This window comes from Tachysurus fulvidraco, chromosome 18 (assembly GCF_022655615.1).
Source record: "Tachysurus fulvidraco isolate hzauxx_2018 chromosome 18, HZAU_PFXX_2.0, whole genome shotgun sequence".
Classification (NCBI taxonomy): Eukaryota; Metazoa; Chordata; class Actinopteri; order Siluriformes; family Bagridae; genus Tachysurus; species Tachysurus fulvidraco.
In genome coordinates, this window is record NC_062535.1 from 17629844 (window position 1) to 17642343 (window position 12500).

The following is a 12500-nucleotide window of genomic DNA, read 5'->3' on the forward strand; positions in this document are numbered from 1 at the left end:
CACATTCTGGGGTCCACCTCATTTTTGTACCCTTATGGGGTCCACCCTTTCCAATGCTTCTACAACTCTGTAAAAAATCAGGCATGACCAAAAAAAAATCCTAATCATAACTATCACTTCAATTTATTAAAATACTAAACTTTTTCAAAAAAGGATTTTGGCCCCTTGTGAGGCCCAGTTTCTAGCGGGGTACCCTTGTGAGGTCCAGTTTCACACACTCACATATTTCAAGTTTTTATAGCTTAGCAGGGACCAAAAAAATTATCTAGAGATATTAAGAGTTTCTTGGTTTGAACTTGATTAAATCCAGGACTGCATCAGGGATTTTACTCTAATTTACATCCTCTACATCCCATATCCATTTATTTTGCACCAACCGACATACCTGATTGTCATCAATAACTAGACAGGGTATGAACACGATGATAATGAACCTGGTCCAAATTCATGGTGAATTTCCAAATCAAACCTCTCAAACACCATACTGCGTTTAAAATCAGGCTTTGCCAGGCTAACAAAAAGTAATATTTTACATCGAACATGGCATAAAATAGTCTCTTAACAACAGGTTTTGTCCTCAAGAAGCATGTATTTATATTTGAAAAAAGGCAGTTCCACATAAATTAGAACATAGTGTGCAGGCAGTTTCAGTACAAAAAAAAGTAAATAAAATATACATCTTTCAGATCAACCCTGTGAAAACTATACAAAATAATAGAAACACACCAATCACAGTGTGCTTTGTCAAAACCTATGAGCTTTCACTGGTGTGATCCTGATCACAGGACCCGAACAAATAATAAATGTAAGGATCACATAAATTCAGGTCCAGAACATTGTGTGTACCCATTGTTATACACAGCTTTCAGGAGAAGAAAGATCATACAGCTTCCATAACAATGAGAATCTACAAAAACACTAATACAAAATAATAAACACCATTAACATTACACACATTAAAGTGTTTAGACAAATCTTACAATCTTTCATTGTAATTTTCTCCTGTGGGAAGCAATGCGGTATTTAACGAGATATTTTACCACTTTCCACTCTCTGCTTCCAAGGGCTTCAGGTTCTGCAGCAATGCACTGCTGACAGTCTTCCTTACCTGTCTGGTGCCCAGATTCTTTTTGTAACAGCTTGTTTACCTAGGTAGAAAGAAAAAGAAAGTTAGCCCATTCTTGACCAACTACTAAAAATAGCTGTTGAAGGTAAATCTCCACAGATTTTGTGCTGCGACAGTTAGAAACACAAAATTTGGAGTAGATTCTACGTACATTGCTACACAAGACAGCAAAATTTATTGAACATATTTTTCATGTTTTAATTGGAAGATAATTTTTTTTCAAGTTAAAAATTCACATATAAATTGAATGGAGCCTGTTGTGTGAGTGATGTTCCAACAGTAACCTCATGCAAAATCATTTCTACAGCACCATATAACAGAGGCAGCATATAGCGGCATATAACAGAGGCCTGTCAGGGGCTTTTATAGAAGTTACAACAGGTCTCACAATAACATGTAGGTGACTGCAAGCAATCTTATTTTAGATACTTGTCTTAAACCAACCTCAGATGAGAATGTGTACAATTATGCATGTAATAAGCCAGGTTTTGATGCAGAAAATTGTTGTCCAAATGAAATACAATCACTTAAAGTGAGGTCCAATCGGAAGGGCCCCATAAGGACAAGACTAGAAACAAGAGTGTGTGTGTGAATATAAGTCGAACAACAAAACCTACAAATCTGTTCAGGTGGGCCCCACAAGGGCAACACTAGAAACGTACGTGTGTAAGTCTGACTAGAGACATCTGAAAGGGTGTTTGTCAGAATAAGTCCAATACCCAATGACCTACTCTGTAAAGTGAAGTCAAAATACCAATATGAGCAACTGCCTGTCTTGGTTGTGGAACTACATAGGGTACAATTCAACATGAATAGTAAAGACAGCCTACACATTGTTCCATTACCTGTGTGTTAGCATCCTCCCCCTGGGATTTTTGTTGGGAACTCAGATCAGAGACCATCTCAGAGTCTGCTGCCACAGGAGAAGGCTGCTTATTAGTCACCTGAAAGACAGAACAATACTATGAGCATGTAATTCATTCTTAGTTATCATGAATGTGGAGATACACTGAAGTTCCAACAGAAACCTCATGCAAAATCATTTCTACAGCAGTATATAACAGATGCAGCATAAAACAGAGGCCTGTCAGGGGCTTTTATAGAAGTTACAACAGGTCTCACAATAACATGTAGGAGATTGAAAGCAATCTCATTTTAGATACTTGTCTTAAACCAACCTCAGATGAGAATGTGTACAATTATGCATGTAGTAAGACAGGTTTTGATGCTGAAGACTGTTGCCTAAATGAAATACAATCACTTAAAGTAAGGTCCAAACGGAAGGGCCCCATAAGGACAAGACTAGAAACAAGAGTGTGTGTGAATATAAGTCGAACAACAAAACCTACAAATCTGTTCAGGCGGGCCCCACAAGGGCAACACTAGAAACGTACGTGTGTAAGTCTGACTAGAGACATCTGAATACCAATATGAGCAACTGCCTGTCTTGGTTGTGGAACTACATAGGGTACAATTCAACATGAATAGTAAAGACAGCCTACACATTGTTCCATTACCTGTGTGTTAGCATCCTCCCCCTGGGATTTTTGTAGGGTACTCAGATCAGAGACCATCTTGGAGTCTGCTGCCACAGGAGAAGGCTGCTTATTAGTCACCTGAAAGACAGAACAATACTATGAGCATGTAATTCCTTCTTAGTTATCATGAATGTGGAGATACACTGAAGTTCCAACAGAAACCTCATGCAAAATCATTTCTACAGCAGTATATAACAGAGGCAGCATATAGCGGCATATAACAGAGGCCTGTCAGGGGCTTTTATAGAAGTTACAACAGGTCTCACAATAACATGTAGGTGACTGCAAGCAATCTCATTTTAGATACTTGTCTTAAACCAACCTCAGATGAGAATGTGTACAATTATGCATGTAATAAGCAGGTTTTGATGCTGAAAATTGTTGTCCAAATGAAATACAATCACTTAAAGTGAGGTCCAATCGGAAGGGCCCCATAAGGACAAGACTAGAAACAAGAGTGTGTGTGTGAAGATAAGTCGAACAACAAAACCTACAAATCTGTTCAGGCGGGCCCCAGAAGGGCAACACTAGAAACGTACGTGTGTAAGTCTGACTAGAGACATCTGAAAGGGTGTTTGTCAGAATAAATCCAATACCCCAATGACCTACTCTGTAAAGTGAAGTCAAAATACCAATATGAGCAACTGCCTGTCTGGTTGTGGAACTACATAGGGTACAATTCAACATGAATAGTAAAGACAGCCTACACATTATTCCATTACCTGTGTGTTACTGTAGCTTCCTCCCCCTGGGATTTTTGTTGGGAACTCAGATCAGAGACCATCTCAGAGTCTGCTGCCACAGGAGAAGGCTGCTTATTAGTCACCTGAAAGACAGAACAATACTATGAGCATGTAATTCATTCTTAGTCATCATGAAAATGGAGATACACTGAAGTTTCAACAATATAGTCGTGCAAAATCATTTCTACAGCAGTATATAACAGAGCCCAGTGCCTTTAATGGAATTTTATAGAAGTTACAACAGGTCTCACAATAACATGTAGGGGATTGAAAGCAATCTCATTTTAGATACTTGTCTTAAACCAACCTCAGCTGAGAATGTGTACAATTATGCATGTAGTAAGACAGGTTTTGATGCAGAAAATTGTTGTCCAAATGAAATACATTCACTTAAAGTGAGGTCCAATCGGAAGGGCCCCATAAGGACAAGACTAGAAACAAAAGAGTGTGTGTGAATATAAGTCGAACAACAAAACCTACAAATCTGTTCAGGTGGGCCCCACAAGGGCAACACTAGAAACGTACGTGTGTAAGTCTGACTAGAGACATCTGAAAGGGTGTTTGTCAGAATAAGTCCAATACCCAATGACCTACTCTGTGAAGTGAAGTCAAAATACCAATATGAGCAACTGCCTGTCTTGGTTGTGGAACTACATAGGGTACAATTCAACATGAATAGTAAAGACAGCCTACACATTGTTCCATTACCTGTGTGTTAGCATCCTCCCCCTGGGATTTTTGTAGGGTACTCAGATCAGAGACCATCTTGGAGTCTGCTGCCACAGGAGAAGGCTGCTTATTAGTCACCTGAAAGACAGAACAATACTATGAGCATGTAATTCCTTCTTAGTTATCATGAATGTGGAGATACACTGAAGTTCCAACAGAAACCTCATGCAAAATCATTTTCTACAGCAGTATATAACAGATGCAGCATAAAACAGAGGCCTGTCAGGGGCTTTTATAGAAGTTACAACAGGTCTCACAATAACATGTAGGAGATTGAAAGCAATCTCATTTTAGATACTTGTCTTAAACCAACCTCAGATGAGAATGTGTACAATTATGCATGTAGTAAGACAGGTTTTGATGCTGAAGACTGTTGCCTAAATGAAATACAATCACTTAAAGTAAGGTCCCAAACGGAAGGGCCCCATAAGGACAAGACTAGAAACAAGAGTGTGTGTGTGAATATAAGTCGAACAACAAAACCTACAAATCTGTTCAGGCGGGCCCCACAAGGGCAACACTAGAAACGTACGTGTGTAAGTCTGACTAGAGACATCTGAATACCAATATGAGCAACTGCCTGTCTTGGTTGTGGAACTACATAGGGTACAATTCAACATGAATAGTAAAGACAGCCTACACATTGTTCCATTACCTGTGTGTTAGCATCCTCCCCCTGGGATTTTTGTAGGGTACTCAGATCAGAGACCATCTTGGAGTCTGCTGCCACAGGAGAAGGCTGCTTATTAGTCACCTGAAAGACAGAACAATACTATGAGCATGTAATTCCTTCTTAGTTATCATGAATGTGGAGATACACTGAAGTTCCAACAGAAACCTCATGCAAAATCATTTCTACAGCAGTATATAACAGAGGCAGCATATAGCGGCATATAACAGAGGCCTGTCAGGGGCTTTTATAGAAGTTACAACAGGTCTCACAATAACATGTAGGTGACTGCAAGCAATCTCATTTTAGATACTTGTCTTAAACCAACCTCAGATGAGAATGTGTACAATTATGCATGTAATAAGCCAGGTTTTGATGCTGAAAATTGTTGTCCAAATGAAATACAATCACTTAAAGTGAGGTCCAATCGGAAGGGCCCCATAAGGACAAGACTAGAAACAAGAGTGTGTGTGTGAATATAAGGCGAACAACAAAACCTACAAATCTGTTCAGGTGGGCCCCAGAAGGGCAACACTAGAAACGTACGTGTGTAAGTCTGACTAGAGACATCTGAAAGGGTGTTTGTCAGAATAAATCCAATACCCAATGACCTACTCTGTAAAGTGAAGTCAAAATACCAATATGAGCAACTGCCTGTCTTGGTTGTGGAACTACATAGGGTACAATTCAACATGAATAGTAAAGACAGCCTACACATTGTTCCATTACCTGTGTGTTACTGTAGCATCCTCCCCCTGGGATTTTTGTTGGGAACTCAGATCAGAGACCATCTTGGAGTCTGCTGCCACAGAAGAAGGCTGCTTATTAGTCACCTGAAAGACAGAACAATACTATGAGCATGTAATTCATTCTTAGTTATCATGAATGTGGAGATACACTGAAGTTCCAACAGTAACCTCATGCAAAATCATTTCTACAGCAGTATATAACAGATGCAGCATAAAACAGAGGCCTGTCAGGGGCTTTTATAGAAGTTACAACAGGTCTCACAATAACATGTAGGAGATTGAAAGCAATCTCATTTTAGATACTTGTCTTAAACCAACCTCAGATGAGAATGTGTACAATTATGCATGTAATAAGACAGGTTTTGATGCTGAAAACTGAAGCATATTAAATAAAAAAAAAAGAATTTTGCTTACCACCATTTTTGTTTGACAGTATGTATGATGTTGCCGTGTTCTGATCTTCTTTTTGAACATTATGGGTCTATAAAAATATTTTCAAATTGTTACACAAGTAGCCAGCATGAAAAAAATGCCTCCTAAAAAACTATAATTCATATAACAGTCAAACCTTGTAAACAAAAGGCAGTAAAGTCAGGTGTGCTGTGATTTTAACTTAAGATAGTGTTTGTAATTAAAAAAAATAACAGGACTGATGGCATTATTTAATTTCCCAAGTCACAGCACAACTGACATTAGCCATAAAAGCAAAGACAAACCATAATGAAGAAATGATACTATTAGAAATTATAATAGACACTGCAATGTTACAACAAACATTCCTCCACCTGTCAACTGCCACTGTAAACCCTGATAATGCCCATGAAGGGGGATTTATAACAGAGCTAATGTCATATATTAATTGTACCTTTTCCTGTTGTTTCTATGTCTGCTGTTTTAGACAAATGGTCCTTTATGTTTTAACTGCATCTTTACAAACATACTGGTCTTGTTGATCCAGTTTAGAAGGGGAATAACACCAGAATGCAGTTTAATATGTGATTAAATGAAAGAGTTACTCAACTGTAAGCTCCTGTAAACAACTCTGTGTCTAAAAGTGTTAATGATGGACAGACAAAAGCACCATATGGGGCCCAAGCCATTTAAACATTAAAAGGACCTGAGTTACATTGGGGTTAATTCAGAATTAATTGGGCTATTATTTGATAATTACGCAGTTTGATATATAAATGAATAAGTTTAAATAACTAAATATTAATGAATAAATGTACAAGCTATTCGCTTTATTAGTAAAAACACAGCTAGCGCTGGTTAGCGTCCGCTAGCCGTGATGTAGCTAACGCTAGCCGTATTGGTTACTAATGCTAGCGCTATCCGGGTTGGTTACTAACGCTAGCGCTAGCCGTATTGGTTACTAATGCTAGCGCTAGCCGTGTTTGTAGCTAACGCTAGCGCTAGCCGTATTGGTTACTAACGCTAGCGCTAGCCGTATTGGTTACTAATGCTAGCGCTAGCCGTGTTTGTAGCTAACGCTAGCGCTAGCCGTATTGGTTACTAATGCTAGCGCTAGTCGTGTTTGTAGCTAACGCTAGCGCTAGCCGTATTGGTTATTAACGCTAACGCTAGCCGTATTGGTTACTAATGCTAGCGCTATCCGTGTTGGTTACTAACGCTAGCGCTAGCCGTGTTTGTAGCTAACGCTAGCGCTAGCCGTGTTTGTAGCTAACGCTAGCGCTACAGCTAATCTCACATCGGGGCTCGGTGTAGTGCGTACCCAATATAAGAGTCGTGTGATAAGTATGTATACTTTCCCCTTGTATATTACTGTAGTATAGCTACATGTAACTGGGAACCTAATAATAAAAGATGAACAATCTTAAATTTAACTCACCTCTTACTCATAACAGCAGGTCCTTTGTCTGTGAAACCTCGTGATGAAGATCCATAATTCCTTTCTCTCACAGCAGCAAATCTCGTAATAACCACCTGACATCGTATTATTCAATAAAACTTTATTTAAATTACAAGAGTGTGTGTGAGCTCACACACATTCCGGGACCATCGGACAGGTCCAAATCTACCTAGGGGGCGCTCGAGAACCGAGGGCCCACACACTCGTACCCAGTTTTTGCTACGTTGTGGGCCAAGTAAAAAAAACACATTAGGCATATCAGGGGAGTATCCTGAGCATGTTAAAATGAAAAAACGTTGTGGGGTCCGGCATTTTGGACCCCACAACGTAGTTGGGCCCCACACCGTTGGTGTGCTCCCGGTGACCGGACCCAACAAAGTAAGAAATGTGAGAACACACACACACACACACACACACACACACACACACATCAACAGTTTTTACACAAGGGTTCCAATATTTCTGGAGCTGAATATTCATGTTAAAATGTAAAATTCAGAGGTTAATGTAACCGTTAATGTAACCTGTTGAAGAGATGTTCAACAGTTTATATTCAGTTATTCTACTATATACTTTTAATTATTCTGAGTGTCTACAGTTTCCACTTCACTTATTGCCAGCTTTTTTCTCTCCTTCTCTCATCCTCCCGCCTCTCTCATTATGAGTGTCTTTCTCTCTCTCTCTCTCTCTCTCTCTCTCTCTCTCTCTCTCTCTCTCTCTCTCTCTCTCTCTGCCTCCCTCTTTTTCTCCTCTCGAATCAGTTGTTAAAATTAAACGACAGCAAATTTTACTAGATTAAAATATGACTAACTAAAAACAATGATCCAACAGTTATTATGATCCCAACCCACCCATGATCTCTCTCTCTCTCTCTCTCTCTCTCTCTCTCTCTCTCTCTCTCTCTCTCTCTCTCTCTCTCTCACACCCTCTCTCGTATTAATTGAGAAGATGTTCTTCACAGGAGTGAGACCTCTTCAGTTTATAATAGAAGCAAATATCTAATATATATCTGCTCTTAGGAGTGTGTAATTCACCCCCCCCCTCTCTCTCTCTATTTTGAATTTCACTCACTCAGACTGACATGTACAGTGGGAGTGATAGACACACATGCCATACCTCTTTTACTGTGATGGACCTGATAGATGCCTAGACCACACCTCCTAGACTGGGAATAATAACAAGCACAGAAGCCACGCCTCCTAGACTGGGAATAATAAGAAGCACAGTGGCCACGCCTCCTATACTGGGAATAATAACAAGCACAGAGGCCACGCCTCTTGACTGGGAATAATAACAAGCACAGCGGCCACGCCTCCTAGAATGGGAATAATAAGAACAGAAGCCATGCCTACAAAGGCACTTAGATCAAAGAGAGACACAAGTTAACTTAGATAACTGTAATAATGATGGATTGTTATTGTGTGTGTGTGTGTGTGTGTGTGTGTGTGTGTGTGTGTGTGTGTGTTTTAGGTGTACATGCTTATGGTGAAAATGATTGATTCTCTTGGAGATCTGTTCGAAGAAGTTCAGCAAATTCAAGAAAACCTCTACAACAGCAAATGAAACATTTCTCTCTACAAACACACACACACACACACACACACACACACACACACACACACACACACACACACACACACACACACACACACACACAGAGAGATCTGTGTATGGCAACTAATGAAACAAGCCAGAAATAGAGCAAGCCTTTTTATAGCCTTCTGTCTCAGTTTCCTTATTCATTCTTGTGAGGTTTTTATCAAACCAGTTCTTGGGCACCTCGAACAGCTCCAAAGTGTCTAGAGGAACTGATGAAGACCATTGACTACCTGGTCTAGGTGTGCAGAACTTCCATTCCTTATTCCGATGTTAACAAGCCCTGTCTCATCCCCTCTAGATCCTCATAAATGTCATCTATATACCTACCTCATTCACACAGTCCTGTCTCCATACCTCTCCATCCTCACAAATTTTCTGTATCTCAACATCATCCTACAAAAATCCCGTCTCTATCCTCATAAGTCTCCATCCTCATGCCATTCTTATAATCCTATTTACATAACAAAAATATCTCTCTATCCCAGCATCATCCTCATAAATCCTGTCTCTTCCCATCGCCACCCTCATAAGTTAGATCTCTTTGGGGCGGTGGTGGATCAAGTGGTTAAGCTCTGGTTTTTTGATTGTGGTTCAAGCCCCAGTGCCATCAAGTTGCCACCATTGGGCCCCTAAGCAAGGCCCTTAACCCTCTTCGCTCCAGTGGCACTGTATCATGGCTGACCTTGCATCATATTCATTGCATCCCTGACCCATCTTTGTAAATCTCGCCATCTCCATCCCCAGCTCACCCAAACCCAATAACCATACAATCTACTCCCCACTGAATGACACAAATGGTTCAGTCAAGGATTAAACCCCAGTGATTGATGATGAACCAACAAAACATTCAAGACTTGAATGAAGAAAACCCAATTAAGTTCATTAGTATTGAAGATCAAATGAAATACGACAACCAACCGATCAAATATACAGCTGAAATATATGAGTATAGTTTCACAAAACCTCCACCTTGGAAAAATTGAGACAGATTGCATTAGATTGGATTTACATCTCATTACAAGTCGAGCGTTTATGATTTGGAGACTTTATTACAGGAGTTTTCCTCTCAGTTGTGTGCTGTTTCTGTCTCTTAGATTTCACTCTTACTACGCTGACAAAAAGGATTTAAATGGATCTTTGTGATCACAGTGTATCGTAGAATCACAGTGTATCATATCATATGGCACCACAACAATACACAAAGCGTTTGGAATTTTTATATTGGATGATAGATTACATACTATACTACACTATACTATACTATACTACACTATACTATACCACACTATACTATACTATACTATACTACACTATACTATACCACACTATACTATACTACATTAAACTATATTACACTATACTACACTATACTATACTAAGATACATTACACTATACTATACTATACTATCCTATACTATACGAAGCCTATACTACACTATACTATACTTATACTGTACTAAGACGATACTAAGACTATACTATATTACACTATACTACACTATACTACACTATACTATACTTATACTGTACTAAGACGATACTAAGACTATACTATATTACACTATACTACACTATACTATACTATACGAAGACTATACTATATTACACTATACTATACTATACTATACTATACTGTACTATACTAAGACATTACTATACTATACTAAGGCTACACTATACTATACTATACTAAGACAGTAGTACTATACTATAAGCAGCAGCAGGAGGAGTATTTGGCCTTTTTTCTATGTGATTCATTTAGATTTTGAGTGGTACTGGGGAAGAAGGGGTTAATTGCAGCTCATCTCCCCGTCTCTCTATCTCTCTCGCTCTCTCCATGTCTCTCTCTCTCTCTCTCTCTCTCTCTCTCTCTCTCTCTCTCTCTCTCTCTCTCTCTCTCTCCTCTACTCTTTCTCCTACACGCTGCGTAAGCAAGCATGAGAGCACGACACATCAGGTTCTCTCCGTTCTTACAAGTGAAATGCTGCACCCGAGGGAGGAGTAACGGGTAGGGTGGGTTTTCTTTTTTTTTACCCGAGTACCGCGTGTTGTGGATCAGAGCATCGCATGCTCGTTTTCTCTCTCTATCTAGGTCCCTCACTTCGGCACTCCATCCTGAAGCACACAGAGGAGAGCGAGTGATGCTGGAGGTAAGAGAGAGAGACAGAGAGAGAAAGAGAGAGAGAGAGAGATGCAGTAATGGTGTTCAGTGCTGTTGCGTTTGCTGCAGGGATTTTCAACATGACATATTTATAGACTAACACACTGGGTAGATTCTGTCAGACGCTGTGTGTGAGTGTGAACGTCTTGTGTGTCTGCCTGTGTGATGGAGGTGTTGGGCCTACAAACGGTCGGAGGTGAATGTGGTAATCAGGGATCTGCAGCCACGCGTGTACGATGATCTCATGAGGACTCTGTAAGTCCTCCATAGAAGAGCTACTCTGACTCAGAAAATGTGCCTGTATGTGGGGGTGTTTTGTGTGTGTTTTGTTTTTGGCTCCAATAGGCCTTCTAGCTGTGGTAGAATATTACAGTTCCATTTAGTCACTCCAGCACTCTACATTTAGTGTATTCCTGCTCACGACATATTACACTCTGGAGAACCTTGAATCAAACTGCAGACACCTTCCACAACCATCAACCAAAAAAAAAAAAAAACACCAGGGATGAGCATACGGGTTGCCAAATCTGCCAGAATTTAGCATTCAATTCAAGTTTATTCAATTCAAGTTTATTTGTATAGCGCTTTTTACAATAGACATTGTCCCAAAGCAGCTTTACAGAACATAAACACAGAGCAGAAGGTAAACATAATTAATGATAAAGGAATTAACAAATAATAAAAGAAATAAGAATTAACAGAATAAAAATTCTAGATTATTATTAGATGTATATAGTTCACAGTGTGTATGTATTTATTCCCCTATGAGCAAGTCTGAGATGACTCAGGCAGCAGTGGCAAGGAAAAACTCCCTTGAATTGGTAAAGGAAGAAACCTTGAGAGGAACCGGACTCAAGGGGGAACCCATCCTCATATGGGTGACACTGGGGGCATCAGATTCAGCATCAAATATTCAAATATGTACAATTGTGTAGTTAATGAATTATATTGACAACAGCTAGTGTAGGTTAAGTCTAGAATCAGGCTTCATCTAATTAATCTAAGATATTTCAGAAGTGGTAGACTGGTGGTTCTTTGATTGTTTAACCTGTGACTGCTCACCTAACTATGGACGACCATCAGGTTTGAACACGCTTATTAACGCTTCATAATGTCATGGCACTGATTTTGTGGGAATTAATAGTTTCAGAATGTGGATCAGCTAACAGGAGAGTATTAACTAAAGCTCTGATCTCAACTGACATTAATGTATGGTCTAATGGGACTCAGTACAGGTGTGAACAGTATCAAACGTGTCCCATATTTGTAGTGTGAAGCTCAGTATATATAAATATATAAAATATGAAGCTCAAA

The 12500-nt window shown here is 39.5% G+C and overlaps 2 protein-coding genes and 1 long non-coding RNA gene across 6 annotated transcripts in view; all 3 read left to right on the top strand.

Annotated features, from left to right (window-relative positions):
- The window catches only part of LOC113636347 (mycbp associated protein), a 24786-nt gene extending 15645 nt beyond the window's left edge, over positions 1–9141 (top strand). For all 3 annotated transcript variants that reach the window (XM_027136391.2, XM_027136392.2, XM_027136390.2), the window contains one exon: positions 8896–9141. In XM_027136391.2, the coding sequence (XP_026992192.2) occupies positions 8896–8988 (93 nt within the window). In that variant the 3' untranslated portion in view covers positions 8989–9141. The remainder of the gene's footprint in view (positions 1–8895) is intronic.
- On the top strand, positions 3556–5945 carry LOC125139463. The gene is made up of 2 exons (XR_007138517.1): positions 3556–3755; positions 5915–5945. It is a non-coding gene; the product is annotated as an uncharacterized LOC125139463 (long non-coding RNA).
- Positions 9142–10874: 1733 nt separating the features above from the next.
- Positions 10875–12500, top strand: part of epn3b (epsin 3b) — an 11255-nt gene continuing 9629 nt past the window's right edge. The window contains exons 1-2 of one of the 2 annotated variants that reach the window (XM_027136400.2): positions 10881–11033; positions 11118–11175. The gene's annotated coding sequence lies outside the window, so the exon portion shown is untranslated. Of the gene's footprint in view, positions 11176–12500 lie in introns of both variants that reach the window. The other variant, XM_047803531.1, reaches the window with a different exon arrangement.